The sequence below is a fragment of the Mus caroli genome, chromosome 7 (assembly GCF_900094665.2).
Source record: "Mus caroli chromosome 7, CAROLI_EIJ_v1.1, whole genome shotgun sequence".
Lineage (NCBI taxonomy): Eukaryota > Metazoa > Chordata > Mammalia > Rodentia > Muridae > Mus > Mus caroli.
In genome coordinates, this window is record NC_034576.1 from 142,588,308 (window position 1) to 142,602,789 (window position 14,482).

The following is a 14,482-nucleotide window of genomic DNA, read 5'->3' on the forward strand; positions in this document are numbered from 1 at the left end:
AAAAAAATAGTAAAATATAAAAACAAATTAATGTTTTATAGACCCTGGGAAAAGAATTTTCAGCAAAGTACAAAAATTTAAAGCATTCCTTTCTTTAATTTTGTAATTTTGTAATTCTTTACTGTGGAATAGCTTGGGACATCAGTTCTGTTTTAAGGAGCAGAACTGATGACTAAGCAAGGAAACGTAATTTGGATTATAAAATTCTTGCTTTAATAAAAATTCCTTAAACAGTAAAACAAAAAACAAAACCACTGCTCATTAATAACTCTCACCATCAATCAATAGTCTTGATTGCCCAATGAAAAGACACAGGCTAACAGAAAATATTTGAAAACAGGATACATCCTTCTTCTGCATAAAAAAAAACACACTTTAATATCAAAATTAGATACCACTTCAGACTGAGAGGTTAAAAAGAGTTATTCCAAGCAAATGTAACCAAGCAAGCTGGGCTAGCCATTTTAATATCCAACAAAGTAGATTCAAACCAAAGCTAATTAGAAAACGTGTTGAAGGACAATATGTGCCCATTGACAGAAAAAAAAAAATCCACCAAGAAAATAGTGCAATTCTAAACATCTGTGTACCAAGGACAAGGGTACCCATGTTAGTACAAGAACATTACTATAACTACAATTACATATTGACCCTCAAACAGTGATACTGAGTAAATTAAATATCCAACTTTCTAATAGACAGGTCATCCACATTAAAATTAAACAGAAATGGTGGAGCTAAATGATATTGTGAATCAAATCGACCTAGCAGATATTTATAAAACCTTTCACCCAAACAAGAGTCAATATATCTTCTTTTCAGAAGCTCATGGAGCTTTCTCCAAAATTGGCCACATACTCAGATACAAAACACATTTCAACAGATAATAGAACACTGAAAGAGAACTTGCATCCTATCTGATCACCATGGATTAAAGCTAAGTATCAGCAATGACAACAACAACATAAAGGACACAAATTCATGGAAAATTGATAACTCAATACTGATGAAAATTAAGATAGGCAGTTAAAATAGTTAAGAATTAAATGAAAATGAGAACTCAACATGCCCAAACCTATGGGACACAATGAAAACAGTATCAAAGGCAAGTATATACCACTACTCACCTACATCAAAAATGGAGAGATCACCTATTACCAAATTAAAGGCACACAGAAAATGAAAGCCCTATAACTAAAAGAAAAAAATAGCACTCCAAATAAATACATGACAAGAAATAAAATCAAACTTGGTGCTAGAATCAATATAAAAGAAACCAAAAATGCAAAGAATCGATGAAACAAAGACTTGATGATTCTTTGAGAAAAATCAATGATTGATAAACCCTTCACCAATATAGCTAAAAGGTGGAGATAGAAGATCAAACTTAGTAAAATTAGAAACCAGAAAGGAACAAACAAGGAAACCCAGATAATCATAAGAACAAACTTTTAAAAATGTGTACCCCAACAACTGGAAAAATCTAAAATAATAATAATAATAATAATAATAAATTTATTGATATATGCCACCTACCAAAGCTAAATCAAGATCAGATAAGCAATTTACAGAGTACTACCAGCATGTTAAAAAGAATCAACACCAATATTCCTCAAATTATTCCACAAAATAGAAATGGAAGGAACATTGCTTAATTCTTTTTACAAGACCACATGATAGCTAAACACAAAAACCTAAAAAAGAAGAATTATACACTAATTTCCCCGATGAAGATAGGTGCAAATTCTCAAAAAAAAAATGCAAACAGGACCCAAGAACACATCAGAAATGTCATCAACCTTGATAAAGTAGGCTTTATCCCAGAGGTATAGATGTGATACAACATATGTAAATCAATAAATGTAATCGACCACAGAAACAGATTGAAAGACAGAAATTACTACTTAGAGGCAGAAAAATGTCTGACAAAATTCAAACCTTTTTTATACTAAGAGTCCTAATAAGACGAAGGATAAAAGGAACAAACTTCAAAATATAAAGGTGATTTTTAGCAAGCTCACATCTAACGTCACACTGAATGGAGAGAAACTCAAAAGTATTTCCACCAGATCAGGAACTGTACAAGGATGCTTCTTTTTATGGAGTAGTCTCTCCATAGCTGTTCTGTAGTCTTGAAGTCTTAGCTAGAGCAATAAAACAATGAAAGGAGATCAAGAGGATGCAAATAGAAAAGGATTAAGTCAAAGTATCCTTGCTGCAGATTATATATAATTGTTTGCCAATAAACACTCTTAAAACATGAGGCCCCAGGGAGTGGAGAGGCCTGGCATTGGGGGGCATCCTCTTGGAGACATGGAAGGGGGACAACATCTGGTCTGTAAAAAATTAAAAGTAATTTTAAAACCCTGCGTGAGCAAAGCCCTACAGCTGCTAGATGATTTCAGAAAAGTTAATTCACATGCAAAAATCAGTAAACTTCCTATATAACATTGACAGACTGGGAAAGAAACCAGGAGACAACTTCCTGAAAAGAACACCAATGGCTCAGGCACTAGTTCAACAATTAATAAATGGGACCTCATGAAACTAAGAAGCTTCTGTAAGGCAAAGGACACCATAAATCAGAAAAATTGGCAGCCTGCAGAATGGGAAAAGAGCTTCACCAACCCTAAGTCCAAAGGATGGCTAATATGCAAAAGATATAAAGAATTCAAGGAATTAGACACCAACAAACCAAGGAACCCAATCATAAATTGGGGCACAGATCTAAACAGAGAATTAACAACAGAGGAATCTTGAATAGCTGTGTGTTCAATGTCCTTAGTCATCAGGGAAATGCAAATCAAAACGACCCTGAGATTCCACCTCACACCACTCAGAATGGCTAAGATCAAAAACTCAGGTGACATCACATGCTGACAAGGATGTGGAGAAAAAGAAACACTCCTCCATTGCTGGTGGGATTGCAAGATGGTACAACCACTCTGGAAATCAATCTGGCAGTTTTTTTTTTCTTCAGAAAAAATGGGATTAGATCTACCTCAGAACCCAGCTTTACCACTCCTGAGCAAACACCCAAAAATATCCCACCCACCATACCACAAGGACACGGGCTCCAGTATATTCATAGCAGCTTTATTCATAATAGCCAGAAACAGAACAATTTATTTGCCCCTCAAACAAAGAATGGATACAGAAAATGTGGTTCGTTTATACAATGGAATACCACTCAGCTATTAAAATCAATTTGCAGGTAAATGGATGAAATTAGAAAATATCATCCTGAGTGAGGTAACCCAGACATAAAAGGACATGCATGGTACATACTCATTTATAAGTGGTTATTAGTCATTAAGTATAGGATACACACACTAAAATCCACAGACCTAAACAAGCTAAATAAAAATATTGATCCAAGCAAGGATGCTTAAATCTCATTCAGAAGGGGAATAAAATAGTCATTGGAGACAGATGAAGAGAGGGAACTGGGTGGCATGGGAATGGGGAAAAGGGAATCAGAATCAGGTGTGGGGAGAGACTAGGAGAGAAGGTCAGGAGAGTGAATGGGAATCTTCACCTGGCAGGGATGGGGGGGGCATCTCTAGGACATGCCAGAGACCTGGGATGGGCAAGATTCCCAGGAGTCTATGGGAATGACTCTAGCTAAGACTCCTAGCAGTGGGGATATGCAACCTGAAGTTGCCACATCCTGTAGCCAGGCAGAACCCCCAGTGGAGGGATAATGACATCAACCCCATAAAATCTTTGACCCCAAATTTCTCCTGCCTACAAGAAGTGCAGGGTTAAAGATGGAGCAGGAACTGAGGGAATGGCCAACTAATGACCGGCCCAACTTGAGAGCCATCCCACGGGCAAGAACCAATTCCTGACACTACTAATGATACTCTGTTATGCTTGCAGACAAGATCTTAGTATAACTGTCCTCTAAGAGGCTACTGCCAGCAGCTCAAGGAAAGAGATGCAGGGACCCATAGCCAAACATTGGACAGAGCTCCAGGAGTCTTGTGGAAGAATAGGGAGAAAGATTGAGGGACCCAGATAGGATAGGAACCCCATAGGAAGATCAGCAGAGTCAACTGGCCTGGACATTTGGTGACTCCCCAAGATTGAACCACCAGCCAAAAAGCATACATGGGCTATCTCCTATCTCCCCACCACACACACATGTAACATATGTGCAGTTCAGTCTTCACTAGGGGGTGTGCCAACAACTGGAGCAAGGGCCATCCGTAAATCTGTTACCTGCCTTTGAATACTGTTTCTCTAACTAGGCTGCCCTGTCTGGTGTCAGTGGGAAAGGAGACACCTAGTCCTGCAGTATTCTGGAGCTTTCAGTTCGTTAATTTGCTAGTAGGAGATCTCTCCAACTTTATTTACCTATGTAGTGCTGTGTATGCTCCTCTTAGCATTGCTTTTGTTGTGTCCCATAATTTTGGTATATTGTGGATTCATTTTCATTGATTCCCAGGAAGTCTTTGATTTATTTCCTTATTTTTGCCTTGACTCTGCAGTCATTGAGCAGACAGGGAATGGAGGAACTTAAGCTAGTTTCTCCTTCCACCTGGTCCCATTCTTGCCTGTCCACAGTGCACGTCATGGTACTAACCACACTGGAGATGGGTTACAGCTGCTCAGTGGATCCTCTTCAGAAAACACTTACAGATACTCATAGAGGGTCTCTCATCAATATTTTTGGAGATTAGTCTAGTCAAAATAACTGAATATATTAATCATCACAGCCATGATTCATTGACCCAGTCTTGTTTTTCCTGTTATTTCCCCCATCCTGTTTACCTCATCTCTTAATCATGTATGTATGTATGCATGTATGTATGTATGTGTGTTGTTGTTATTGTTGTTGTTTTGTGTCTGTTGCCATTTCTTCTGCATTAGTTGCATGACTCTCTACCACATATAGACAAACACTGCAGTGGGTTTAATGCTCAAAATGCTCACATCAACATGAACCCATCTGAAAAACTATTTCTAAGCTCCTTTTGCAGTGAAACAGAGCTCGTATCAGGTGAACATTACAGACAACATGCAGTGTTGAATAATAATAACCCGTGAAGAATGGTCATGTCACACAAAATTCACCCAGCAGGAGAAATGCTGAAGTACAAGTTAGTTATGACTTAGCAAATCTTTGCAATGGCATCAGATCTAAGAAGAGGCCACCATGCCAGTGTCTAAATCCAACCTGACATCTTTGTGTCTTGAGATCAGAGACATTTCCATAGAGATCCTAGGCCCCCACACCCAGCCCTAACTCAGTTTGTTTATTAGAGTTTCCTTCCTTCAACTATTAAATGATCCAAGCACCAGTGTAAACTGTGAGATAAGAATAAGAAAGATGAAAACAGCCAAATCAGGCCAGCGAATGCTCAGAGCAGATGTGTGTATGGCCGGGGTGGGAGCAGAGGGAGTCATGTTTCTTTATCTCTATAAGCATTCACTTGCAGCCAGTGCCACAGAGGATCAGAGAATTTTAAATAGGTCATTAAAAGGACTATACTCAATATTTAACTACATTTGGTTCAGTCATAGAAACATCTTAACATATAAGAGCATTGAACTTATAAGCACACACGTCTATGTATGAAGTAGAAATGGCTAAAGCTTACTAAAACATTTTGGAGACAGCATGATTTTCTGTATACAGACTTTGGACAGCTGTCCCAGGCTATAACTTAGCCTGTGCCCTCCGGAGTCAGATGTTACAGAAAGGAAGGTTTCAGTGATCCCTTGAGCTCCTTGCCGGCTCTTCTCCAAGAGTTCTTAGAGCTCTTCTCCAAGCTCAAAGTGATCAATGGGGAAATAAAAGTTTTTTAAAGGATGTTTTGAATTCCTTGTTTCTCAAAGTATAGATAAGGGGATTCAGAGATGGGGTCACAGTGGTGTACGGAATAGCAATGACCTTGTCCAGGAGCCCAGCAGTTCCTAGGGCTGGACGGACATAAGTATATAGAGCAGTAGAGTAATAAAGGGTGACCACAACCAGATGGGCAGAGCAGGTGGAGAAGGCACGCTTCTTGCCCTCAGCTGAGCGGATGCGCAGGATGCTGGAAATGATGAAGACATAGGATGTCATAGTCAACAAGAAGTTCAGGCCTGTCAGGAACATGTCTGCAATGACAGTCATGACATTGTTGATAAAAGTGGGACTACAGGACAGTATCAACACAGAAGGGATCTCACAGAAGAAGTGTGCAATGAGATTAGAACCACAGAAAGACAGTGGCAACACCAGACAAGTGAGCACCAAGGAATTGAGAGCTCCAGTGAACCACACAAAGGTTGCAAGGGCCACACAGACCCTGCCACTCATGAGGGTACCATAGTGCAGTGGCCGACAGATTGCAAGGTAGCGGTCATAGGCCATGGCAGAGAAAAGCAGAAGCTCAGAGCCCAGGACCCAGGAGAAGACAAACATCTGTATGAGGCACCCCCCATAAGATATGCTGTTCTCTGCCACCAGGCTCTGCAGGACTTTGGGCAAGACAGTCACAGTGCAGATCATATCCATCAGGGCAAGGTTGACTAGGAAGAAGTACATGGGAGTGTGGAGGTTGGGACTGCTGTGGATGGTCGCGATGATCAGGCCATTGCCAGCTATGGCTGCCACAAACAAGGCAAAGAGGAGGCAGAAGAGAACATCCTGGATCCAGGGGTCATCAACGAAGTTTTGCAGGATGAACATGGTTATAGCTGACTGGTTCCCAGGAGCCATGGGAAGCACCTCTAGTCTCAGGACAGGAATTGCTCAAAAAAGCCTTTTAAATTTCAGGAACCATCAACTCTGTGTAATGAGGAACCTGTTCTGCTAAGAAAAAAAAATGTTTAATTTTATTCTCATTCATGTCTCTCAGGGTAATGAAAATAGCAGGTCAAAGACATACACTACACAGACTCGGTCTGTGAACATGGGTGGACCCTGACAGAAGGATTCTGAGCAAATTGCTTCAAACATGCTGCAGTTCATCCATCAAGGAAGGAGAGATTGCCATACTTGCATGAGCCAACCAGGACATAGTTACTGGAGAGTGCTGTGTGCTGTAGGGAAGACACGAGTAATTATGAAAAGGCTGAGGAAGGATGAAGGGGCAATGAGAAGGGTTTACACTGATGTTGGATGCTTGTCCCAGAGTCTGGGGGAATAACAGAGAGAATATTAATAGAATGCCTCTCTGGAAACAGAACCAAGTGTGGTCTTTATGATAACATAGCTTCTCATCCTGATGACAGCAATGAACCCAGAATTTCCTATCTTGGAACTCTATTCCACTAGCACATGAAGTTAGAGGATAACATTCAACAATCATACTCAATATGTGGAGAAGGTGTAGGTATGCTATGAGTCCTAGGGTGCCTCTCAACCCCTTGAGCTATAGGAACTCAGATAGTCCCAAACCTAGCTCCTGCAAGATTTCCCAGAAAGCTACCTAAACAAATCAAGTAATCCCTGTAGGACTTCACATTGCCTGATACTGTCCATTATGTATCTGAAATGCACAGGCCTCAAATGCTAAGAAAGTAGCCTTCTGTCGATAGGAGAGAAAGCTGTGGGCACCAAGATTGAGGTCAGGGATTATGTGTGTACTGGGCTCTTGTCATTTCCCACTACCAGACTCTTGTCAGTTAGGGTGTAGAGAAGGGTAAGTTCCTGAGTGTTAAGAGTCAGATTGTAAGGGCAGGCTGACAGTGATAGGTGACAGAACTTTTAATTATGGCCTGTCACATGGAGAGCAGGGTATGATCAGGCCTCTCTCATCCAGCTATCAAATCTAGCATAAAATGACAATCAGGTTTCAGAGTAAAGCATTTCCAAAGTAAAATGTTCTAAACCTGAAAACAGTGCAGGACATTCGTTTACTGGAGCTCCCAACACACTGTGACCCAGATGTGCTCTAGAAAGGTTTGCAGGGAGTGGTGTGTGGAGGACTATGCTGTGCTGTCTCTATTCTCACCTTTCTCCCAGAAAACCAAGCTCAATGTAATGATGGCATAGCCTGGAATGGCAGTCCTGGGAAACTTCTGAGGTCAAACTTAATTATTTGTTCCCAAAGGACCTCAGACCAGACTGCACACAGTAGCCCTTCCACTTGACAAAGAGTTCTACTAGTCACTGAAAAGTGGATAGGGTAAGCACATGGTGTCCCTGAACACCAATAACAACATACCCCATTGCCTAATTTAGCAGAAAAAAATATAGGAAGTGGAGATAAACAGAAGCACACTAAAGAAAAAAGAAAAAAAAAAAGAACTTGTCTCAAATTCTGCCTTGAAAATCCTGACTCTAAACAGTATTTGTTGGTGATCTAAAATGCAGATTGATCTGAAGTCTCATATTTTCTCTGGCCACTGAAGTCCACCCAAGTTCATACATCCCTCTTCTTATGTGTCTAAGAGTCCAGCAGCAATTGAGTATGACTCTGAGCTCAGTCACATATCTGAGAGATGAATTGCCATATCAAACAACACGAGAGTATGCTCCCTGCCCCCACACTTACCTCTAACAGTTGCCCACAGTGGCCTTGCAGAGGGGTCAAGAGCAACTTGCTGTCTGTGCAGTCTAGACAGCCTGGTGAGATAAGAAGAGAGTGAACTCCAGGGCTATTCTACATCCTGGAGAAAGTGATGCGACTTCAGCAGGTTATCACCATTGGGATGAAGGTGAAATGTTCATGGTAACAGATGCCCCAGAGAGGTAAAGGAGCTGGGTGCAGGAATTCTTGCTAGGCTTTACCAAACCCAAACAAACCACTTAGCAGCTCTTACTTCCTGTTAGAGGAATTGAACCTTACTTTCTCTAGCTAGTACATCTCTACCATGTCTTTGTGTAGTTGTGAGCAAGCCACGTGAAATCTATCTAAGAAGAGAGTATCTCCACTTTCTAAAGTCTGGAAATGTTACATGAGTGTGAAGCCTACTTGTATGCTCATAGGCATGTGGCTGGGTGTTCAGCAAAGTATGTGGAAATCTGAGATGAGGGAAGAGAGGGAGGGAGGGAGGGAGGGAGGAAGGGAGAGAGAGAGAGAGAGAGAGAGAGAGAGAGAGAGAGAGAGAGAGAGAGTTTAAATGAACTATTACCCATTACTTTAGCCCTTACCTCACTTCTCTGAGATAATTCTTGGACCTATTGATTTTCCTCTCTGGCTATCAGAAACATCTACAGAAACACATGCATGCTCTTCTGACACTGGAGATGTTGTGGGTCGTAAAACACCCAGACTCTATAAACTGATCTTCTGATTGAACGGCTGAAAGAAAAGAAGAGACATAGCCAACGTAAGCAGCAATACACACTGAGGGTTTTTGAAACTAAGGATCTTTTCCATTGGAGTCCCCAGGACTTTGACATAGGGTTGGCAACTCCTGCCTGGAGATGCATCTGAACACTACAAAGGAGGGGCAGCTAGGTCATGTCCTCACCACACCATTTGGGCTTCAGGGATGCCTTGGTCCTGAGGAGTGCAGAGGTGTCTGTTTGCTTCAGGTAACCCTGGCTTAAGTCTAGATAGCTTTGGCTGTATGATGCAACCCAAGGCAGCCTTGGCCCCATGGGAGGCCTGCCTCAGGCCTTTGGCCAAAGTGGCCTTGCAACTATTTGTGGAGTGGAAAGTGAAGGTGAAGAGGAGCCTGGTCCCAAGGGCAGATGGGGAGGGCACTGCTCCTGCTTGCTGTGGCAGGAAACTCAGATGCTTTCCCAGCTGGAGCTCACTTCTCACTCAAGTCAGTGTGCGTGGGAAAGGGACCCCCTACTCATTGTATCCTGACCTTGGCAGACAGGTTGAGTCACACTGTGAACTGGAGCAGGCAGGAATCCAAGATCCCAGGCTGTTCTGTTGCATGTCTTAGCATGTCAGTGCTCTGGGCTGTTGCACACTCATCCGACTGTTGCTAAGAAAGCTTTGCTCCTCAAAAAAGGTGTCTGCCACATTCTCCAGTCTCACTCTTCCTTCCCAAGACAAAGGTTTGGCAATGTTAAATGTCTTCAGTTTCATCAGATACAGAAACAGAATATATTTGGAAATGGCATCCTTGGTTTATTTTATTTTCTTTAACTTTTAACTTATAAAATTTAAAGATCAGAAGCAGTGTAAGCACTTGTATTTGAACTTTTAAGATATATACACACTAATATTTATAATACAGAGAGACAGATAGTCTCTCTCTCTCTCTCTCTCTCTCTCTCTCTCTCTCTCTCTCTCTCTCTCTCTCTCTCTCTCTCTCTCTCTCTCTCTCTCACACACACACACACACACACACACACAGCTTTTAGGACAGCCATTTTTCCTTTCCCTTTATTTGGTATTCCTACTGTTGGGCGTTGTCAATGCATCATCATAGCCTAAAATTTTTGTTGTCAGGAACAACATTTTGAACGAATTCTAGACTTATAGAGAAGTTGAAAAAATAAAGGGTTCTCCCCACTTCATCCAGCTTCTGCCCAGCCAAGTAACAGCCACACAGACACCTATAAATGCCCTCTATCTGGAAACCCCCACCCCCGAGCCACACTAGGCTGGGACTGAGATAGGTAATTCTCACTCGAATTCCTATCCCCCATTGCAGACTCTCCATTCTCAACCCCAGCCCTATAGCAGCCTGGTGTGGTCTGTCCTACCATTACACATCCAATCCTGGGGAACTCTAACAAACCTTATAGTAGACCAACCAGTTCTTCCTGTAGGCCCTCAGCTTCCTCCCTTTCCAATTAGTTAATCCTCATTGCTTCCTGACAAATCCTAGTACCCAGAAATGATTTCAACCTGGACCCTCAGTGGCCATGCCTGCTAAGAACTCTGGTATGTGAGTCACACTATCCTTCCTGATCTCCTTTGATCTCTCCCTTCTCGACTACACCCAGTTAGAACCTGCTTATAAGCCTCATGTCTACCCCTTCAACTACATTCACTAGAGACTCTAAGTCTTGGTTCAGACCCAGGTTCACCTTATATTTTCATCCCTGTCCAGATAATTCTTTGCTTTACAGTAATTAACTTTCAGGATCCCCTCTTTCTACCATCCCTACAGCTGCCTATTGACATCAATCTTGTGTGTGAACAGGATCCCCTGATCTCTGAAGCCCCACTCAGCCTTTTCTCCTAGTCCACCTGTGTATTCTCTCTCCCTCTCCCCCTCCCCTTCCCCTCCCCCTCCCCCTCTTCCTCTCCCTCTCCTTCTCCCTCTCTCTCTCTCTTTCTCCTATCCTCTTACTGCAGAAACACTCAATCACTACACTTTCCTAATATTCAGAGTACACAAAAACCATGGAATGGAAGACTCATCCAACAAAGACAAGAATAGTTACCAAGAACTGGAATCAACTCAGTCATTTCATCCAGATTACTTAGACATCAGCACAAAAGCAAAACACAAATACTAACATCAAGACAACATGCCTCTACCAGCACCAAGTAACTCAACTAAAATGGGCCCTAAGACCAGTACTGAAAAACAGCAATTATAAGTATATTCAAGGATCTTAAATAAAATATGAATAAAATCCTTAATGAAATATGAAAACACAAACAATAGAATGAACAAAATGATGATTCATGAAAGAAGAATTTAACAACAAAACAACAACAACAAAAACAGAGTTATGAAAGGAAACCTAAACTAAGATAAAAATGAAATTAAAAGGTTTAGGAAGTGAAGCAACCAACCAAGCAACCAAGCAACCAAATAAACAAACAAAAACCCTCAGAATTAAGCCTCATCAAATGACCACAAGGCTTGGAAGGGAAATTATCAAATGCTGAAGATAAAATACAAAAATGAATAACCCAGTCAAAAATGCTAATATTAAAGAAATTCAAGACAAAACATCCAGGAATTCTGGGACACTATGAAAAGACTAAGCCTTTGAATACTAGGGACAGAGGAAGGAAAAGAAATTCAGGGGCAAAATCACAAAAGTATTTTCTTTTTTTCTTTTCTTTTTTTCTTTTTTATGAGATATTTTCTTTATTTACATTTAAAATGTTACCTCTTTCCTAGTTTCCCCTCTGAAAATCCCATATCCCCTCCCATCTCCCCCTGCTCCCCACCCACCCACTCCCATTCCTGGTCCTGGCATTCCCCTATACTGGGGCATAGAACCTTCACAGGACCTAGGACCTCTCCTCCCATTGATGACCGACTAGGCTATCCTCTGCTACATATACAGTTAGAGCCACAAGTTCACCATGTGTTTTCTTTGATTGTTGGTATAGTTCCAAGGAGTTCTGGAGGTACTGGTTAGTTCATATTGATGTTCCTCTTATGTGGCTTCAGACCCCTTCAGCTCCCTGGGTACTTTCTCTAGCTCCTCCATTGGGGACCTTGTGCACTGTCCAATGGATGATTGTGAGCATCCGCTTCTGTATTTGCCAGGCACTGACAGAGACCCTCAGGATACAGCTATATCAGGCTCCAGTCAGCAGGCTCTTGTTGGCATTTGCCATACTGTTTGGGTTTGGTGGTTGTTTATGGAAAGGATCCCCAATTGGGGTAGTCTCTGCTCCGAACTGTGTCTCTATAAATCCTTCCATGGGTATTTTGTTTCTCCTTCTAAGAAAGATTCTGAGCTTCTGGGCTAATATCCACTTATCAGTGAGTGCATATCATGTATGTTCTTTTGTGATTGGGTTACCTCTCTCAAGATGATATCCTCCAGATCCATCCATTTGCCTAAGAATTTCATAAATTCATTGTTTTTAATAGGTGAGTAGTACTCCATTGTGTAAATGTACCTCATTTTCTGTATCCATTTCTCTGTTGAGGGACATCTTGGTCCTTTCCAGCTTCTAGCTATTATAAATAAGGCTGCTATGAACATAGTGGAGCATGTGTCCTTATTACATGTTGGAGCATCTTCTGGGTATATGCACAGGAGTGGTATCTTCCAGTAGAACTAAGTCCATTTTTCTGAGGAGCCGCCAAAATGATTTCCAGAGTGGTTGTACAAGCTTGCAGTCCCACCAGCAATGGAGGAGTGTTCCTCTTTCTCCAAATCCTCACCAGCATCTGCTGTCACCTGAGTTTTTGATCTTAGCCATTCTGACTGGTGTGAAGTGGAATCTCAGGGTTGTTTTGACTTGCATTTCCTTGATGATTAAGGACTTTGATCAAAATTCCAATTAAATTCTTCACAGAGTTAGAAAGGGCAATTTGCAAATTCATCTGGAATAACAAAAATCCTAGGATAGCAAAAACTATTCTCAACAATAAAAGAACCTCTGGTGGAATCACCATCCCTGACCTCAAGCTGTACTACAGAGAATTTGTGATAAACACTGCATAGTACTGATACAGTGACAGATAGGTAGATCAATGGGACAGAATTGAAGACTCAGAAATGAACCCACACACCTATGGTCACTTGATCTTTGACGAAGGAGCTAAAACTATCCAGTGGAGAGAAGATAGCATCTTCAACAAATGGTGCTGGGTCAACTGGCAGTTAACATGTAGAAGAATGCAAATTGATCCATTCTTATCTCCTTGTACAAAGCTCAAGTCTAAGTGGATCAAAGAACTCCACATAAAACCAAAGACACTGAAACGTATAGAGGAGAAAGTGGGGAAGAGCCTCAAAGATATGGGCACAGGGGAAAGATTTCTGAGCAGAACACCAATGGCTTGTGCTGTAAGATCAAGCATTGACAAATAGAACCTCATAAAATTGCAAAGCTTCTGTAAGGCAAAAGACACTGTCAATAAGACAAAAAGGCCACCAACAGATTGGGAAAGGATCTTTACCTATCCTAAATCTGATAGGTGGCTAATATCCAATATATACAAAGAACTCAAGAAGTTGGACTCCAGAAAACTAAACAACCCTATTAAAAAATGAGGTACAGAGCTAAACAAAGAATTCTCAACTGAGGAATACTGAATGGCTGAGAAAAGTATTTTCAACAAAAGCATAACCTAAAGAAGGAGTTGCCTACCATAGTACAACAAAACACCAAATAGACAGGAACAGAAAATAATCTCCTGAAGAGGATGGCAACCCTACAGGAAGACCAACAGAGTCCAGTAACCTGGACCCCTGGGAGCCACCAGAGACTGAGCTACCAACCAAACAGCATACATGGCTGGTCCAAGGTCTCCCTGCACATATGTAGCAGAAGACTTATCTGGCCTTAGTGGGAGAATATGTTCCTAATCTTGTGGAGACTTGATGCACTAGGAGAGTGAACCCTCTCAGTGGTGAAGGAGTAGGAAGATCAGGTGAGGATCCCTGTGAAGGAGAACCCAAAGGGAGGTGAAGCATTTGGGATGTAAATAAACAAATGTGTAAAGTAAAAACAAAAATGTTGCAAGGCAAAAAAGGCAAGGACATATAAAGGCAGACCTATCAGAATTACACCTGACTTCTCAACAGAGACTCTAAAAACAGAAGAGCCAGGCAGGTGTCTTGCAGACCCTAAGAGACAACAGAGGTCAGCCCTGGGTCCTGTTCCTTTGCAGATTTTAATATTCTTCTTTGGTTCTGTATGTTTAGTGT

General features: G+C 41.4%; 1 protein-coding gene across 1 annotated transcript; it reads right to left on the minus strand.

The window, feature by feature from the left end:
• Window positions 1-3,080: 3,080 nt before the first annotated feature.
• On the minus strand, window positions 3,081-9,451 carry LOC110299087 (olfactory receptor 13A1-like). Its single transcript, XM_021168688.1, has 4 exons — window positions 9,415-9,451; window positions 8,913-8,962; window positions 8,493-8,563; window positions 3,081-6,802 (listed from the first exon to the last, which is right to left on the minus strand). The coding sequence occupies exon 4, from the start codon at window positions 6,710-6,712 to the stop codon at window positions 5,789-5,791; it is 924 nt and encodes a 307-aa protein (XP_021024347.1). The 5' UTR covers window positions 6,713-6,802; window positions 8,493-8,563; window positions 8,913-8,962; window positions 9,415-9,451; the 3' UTR covers window positions 3,081-5,788.
• Window positions 9,452-14,482: the final 5,031 nt, after the last annotated feature.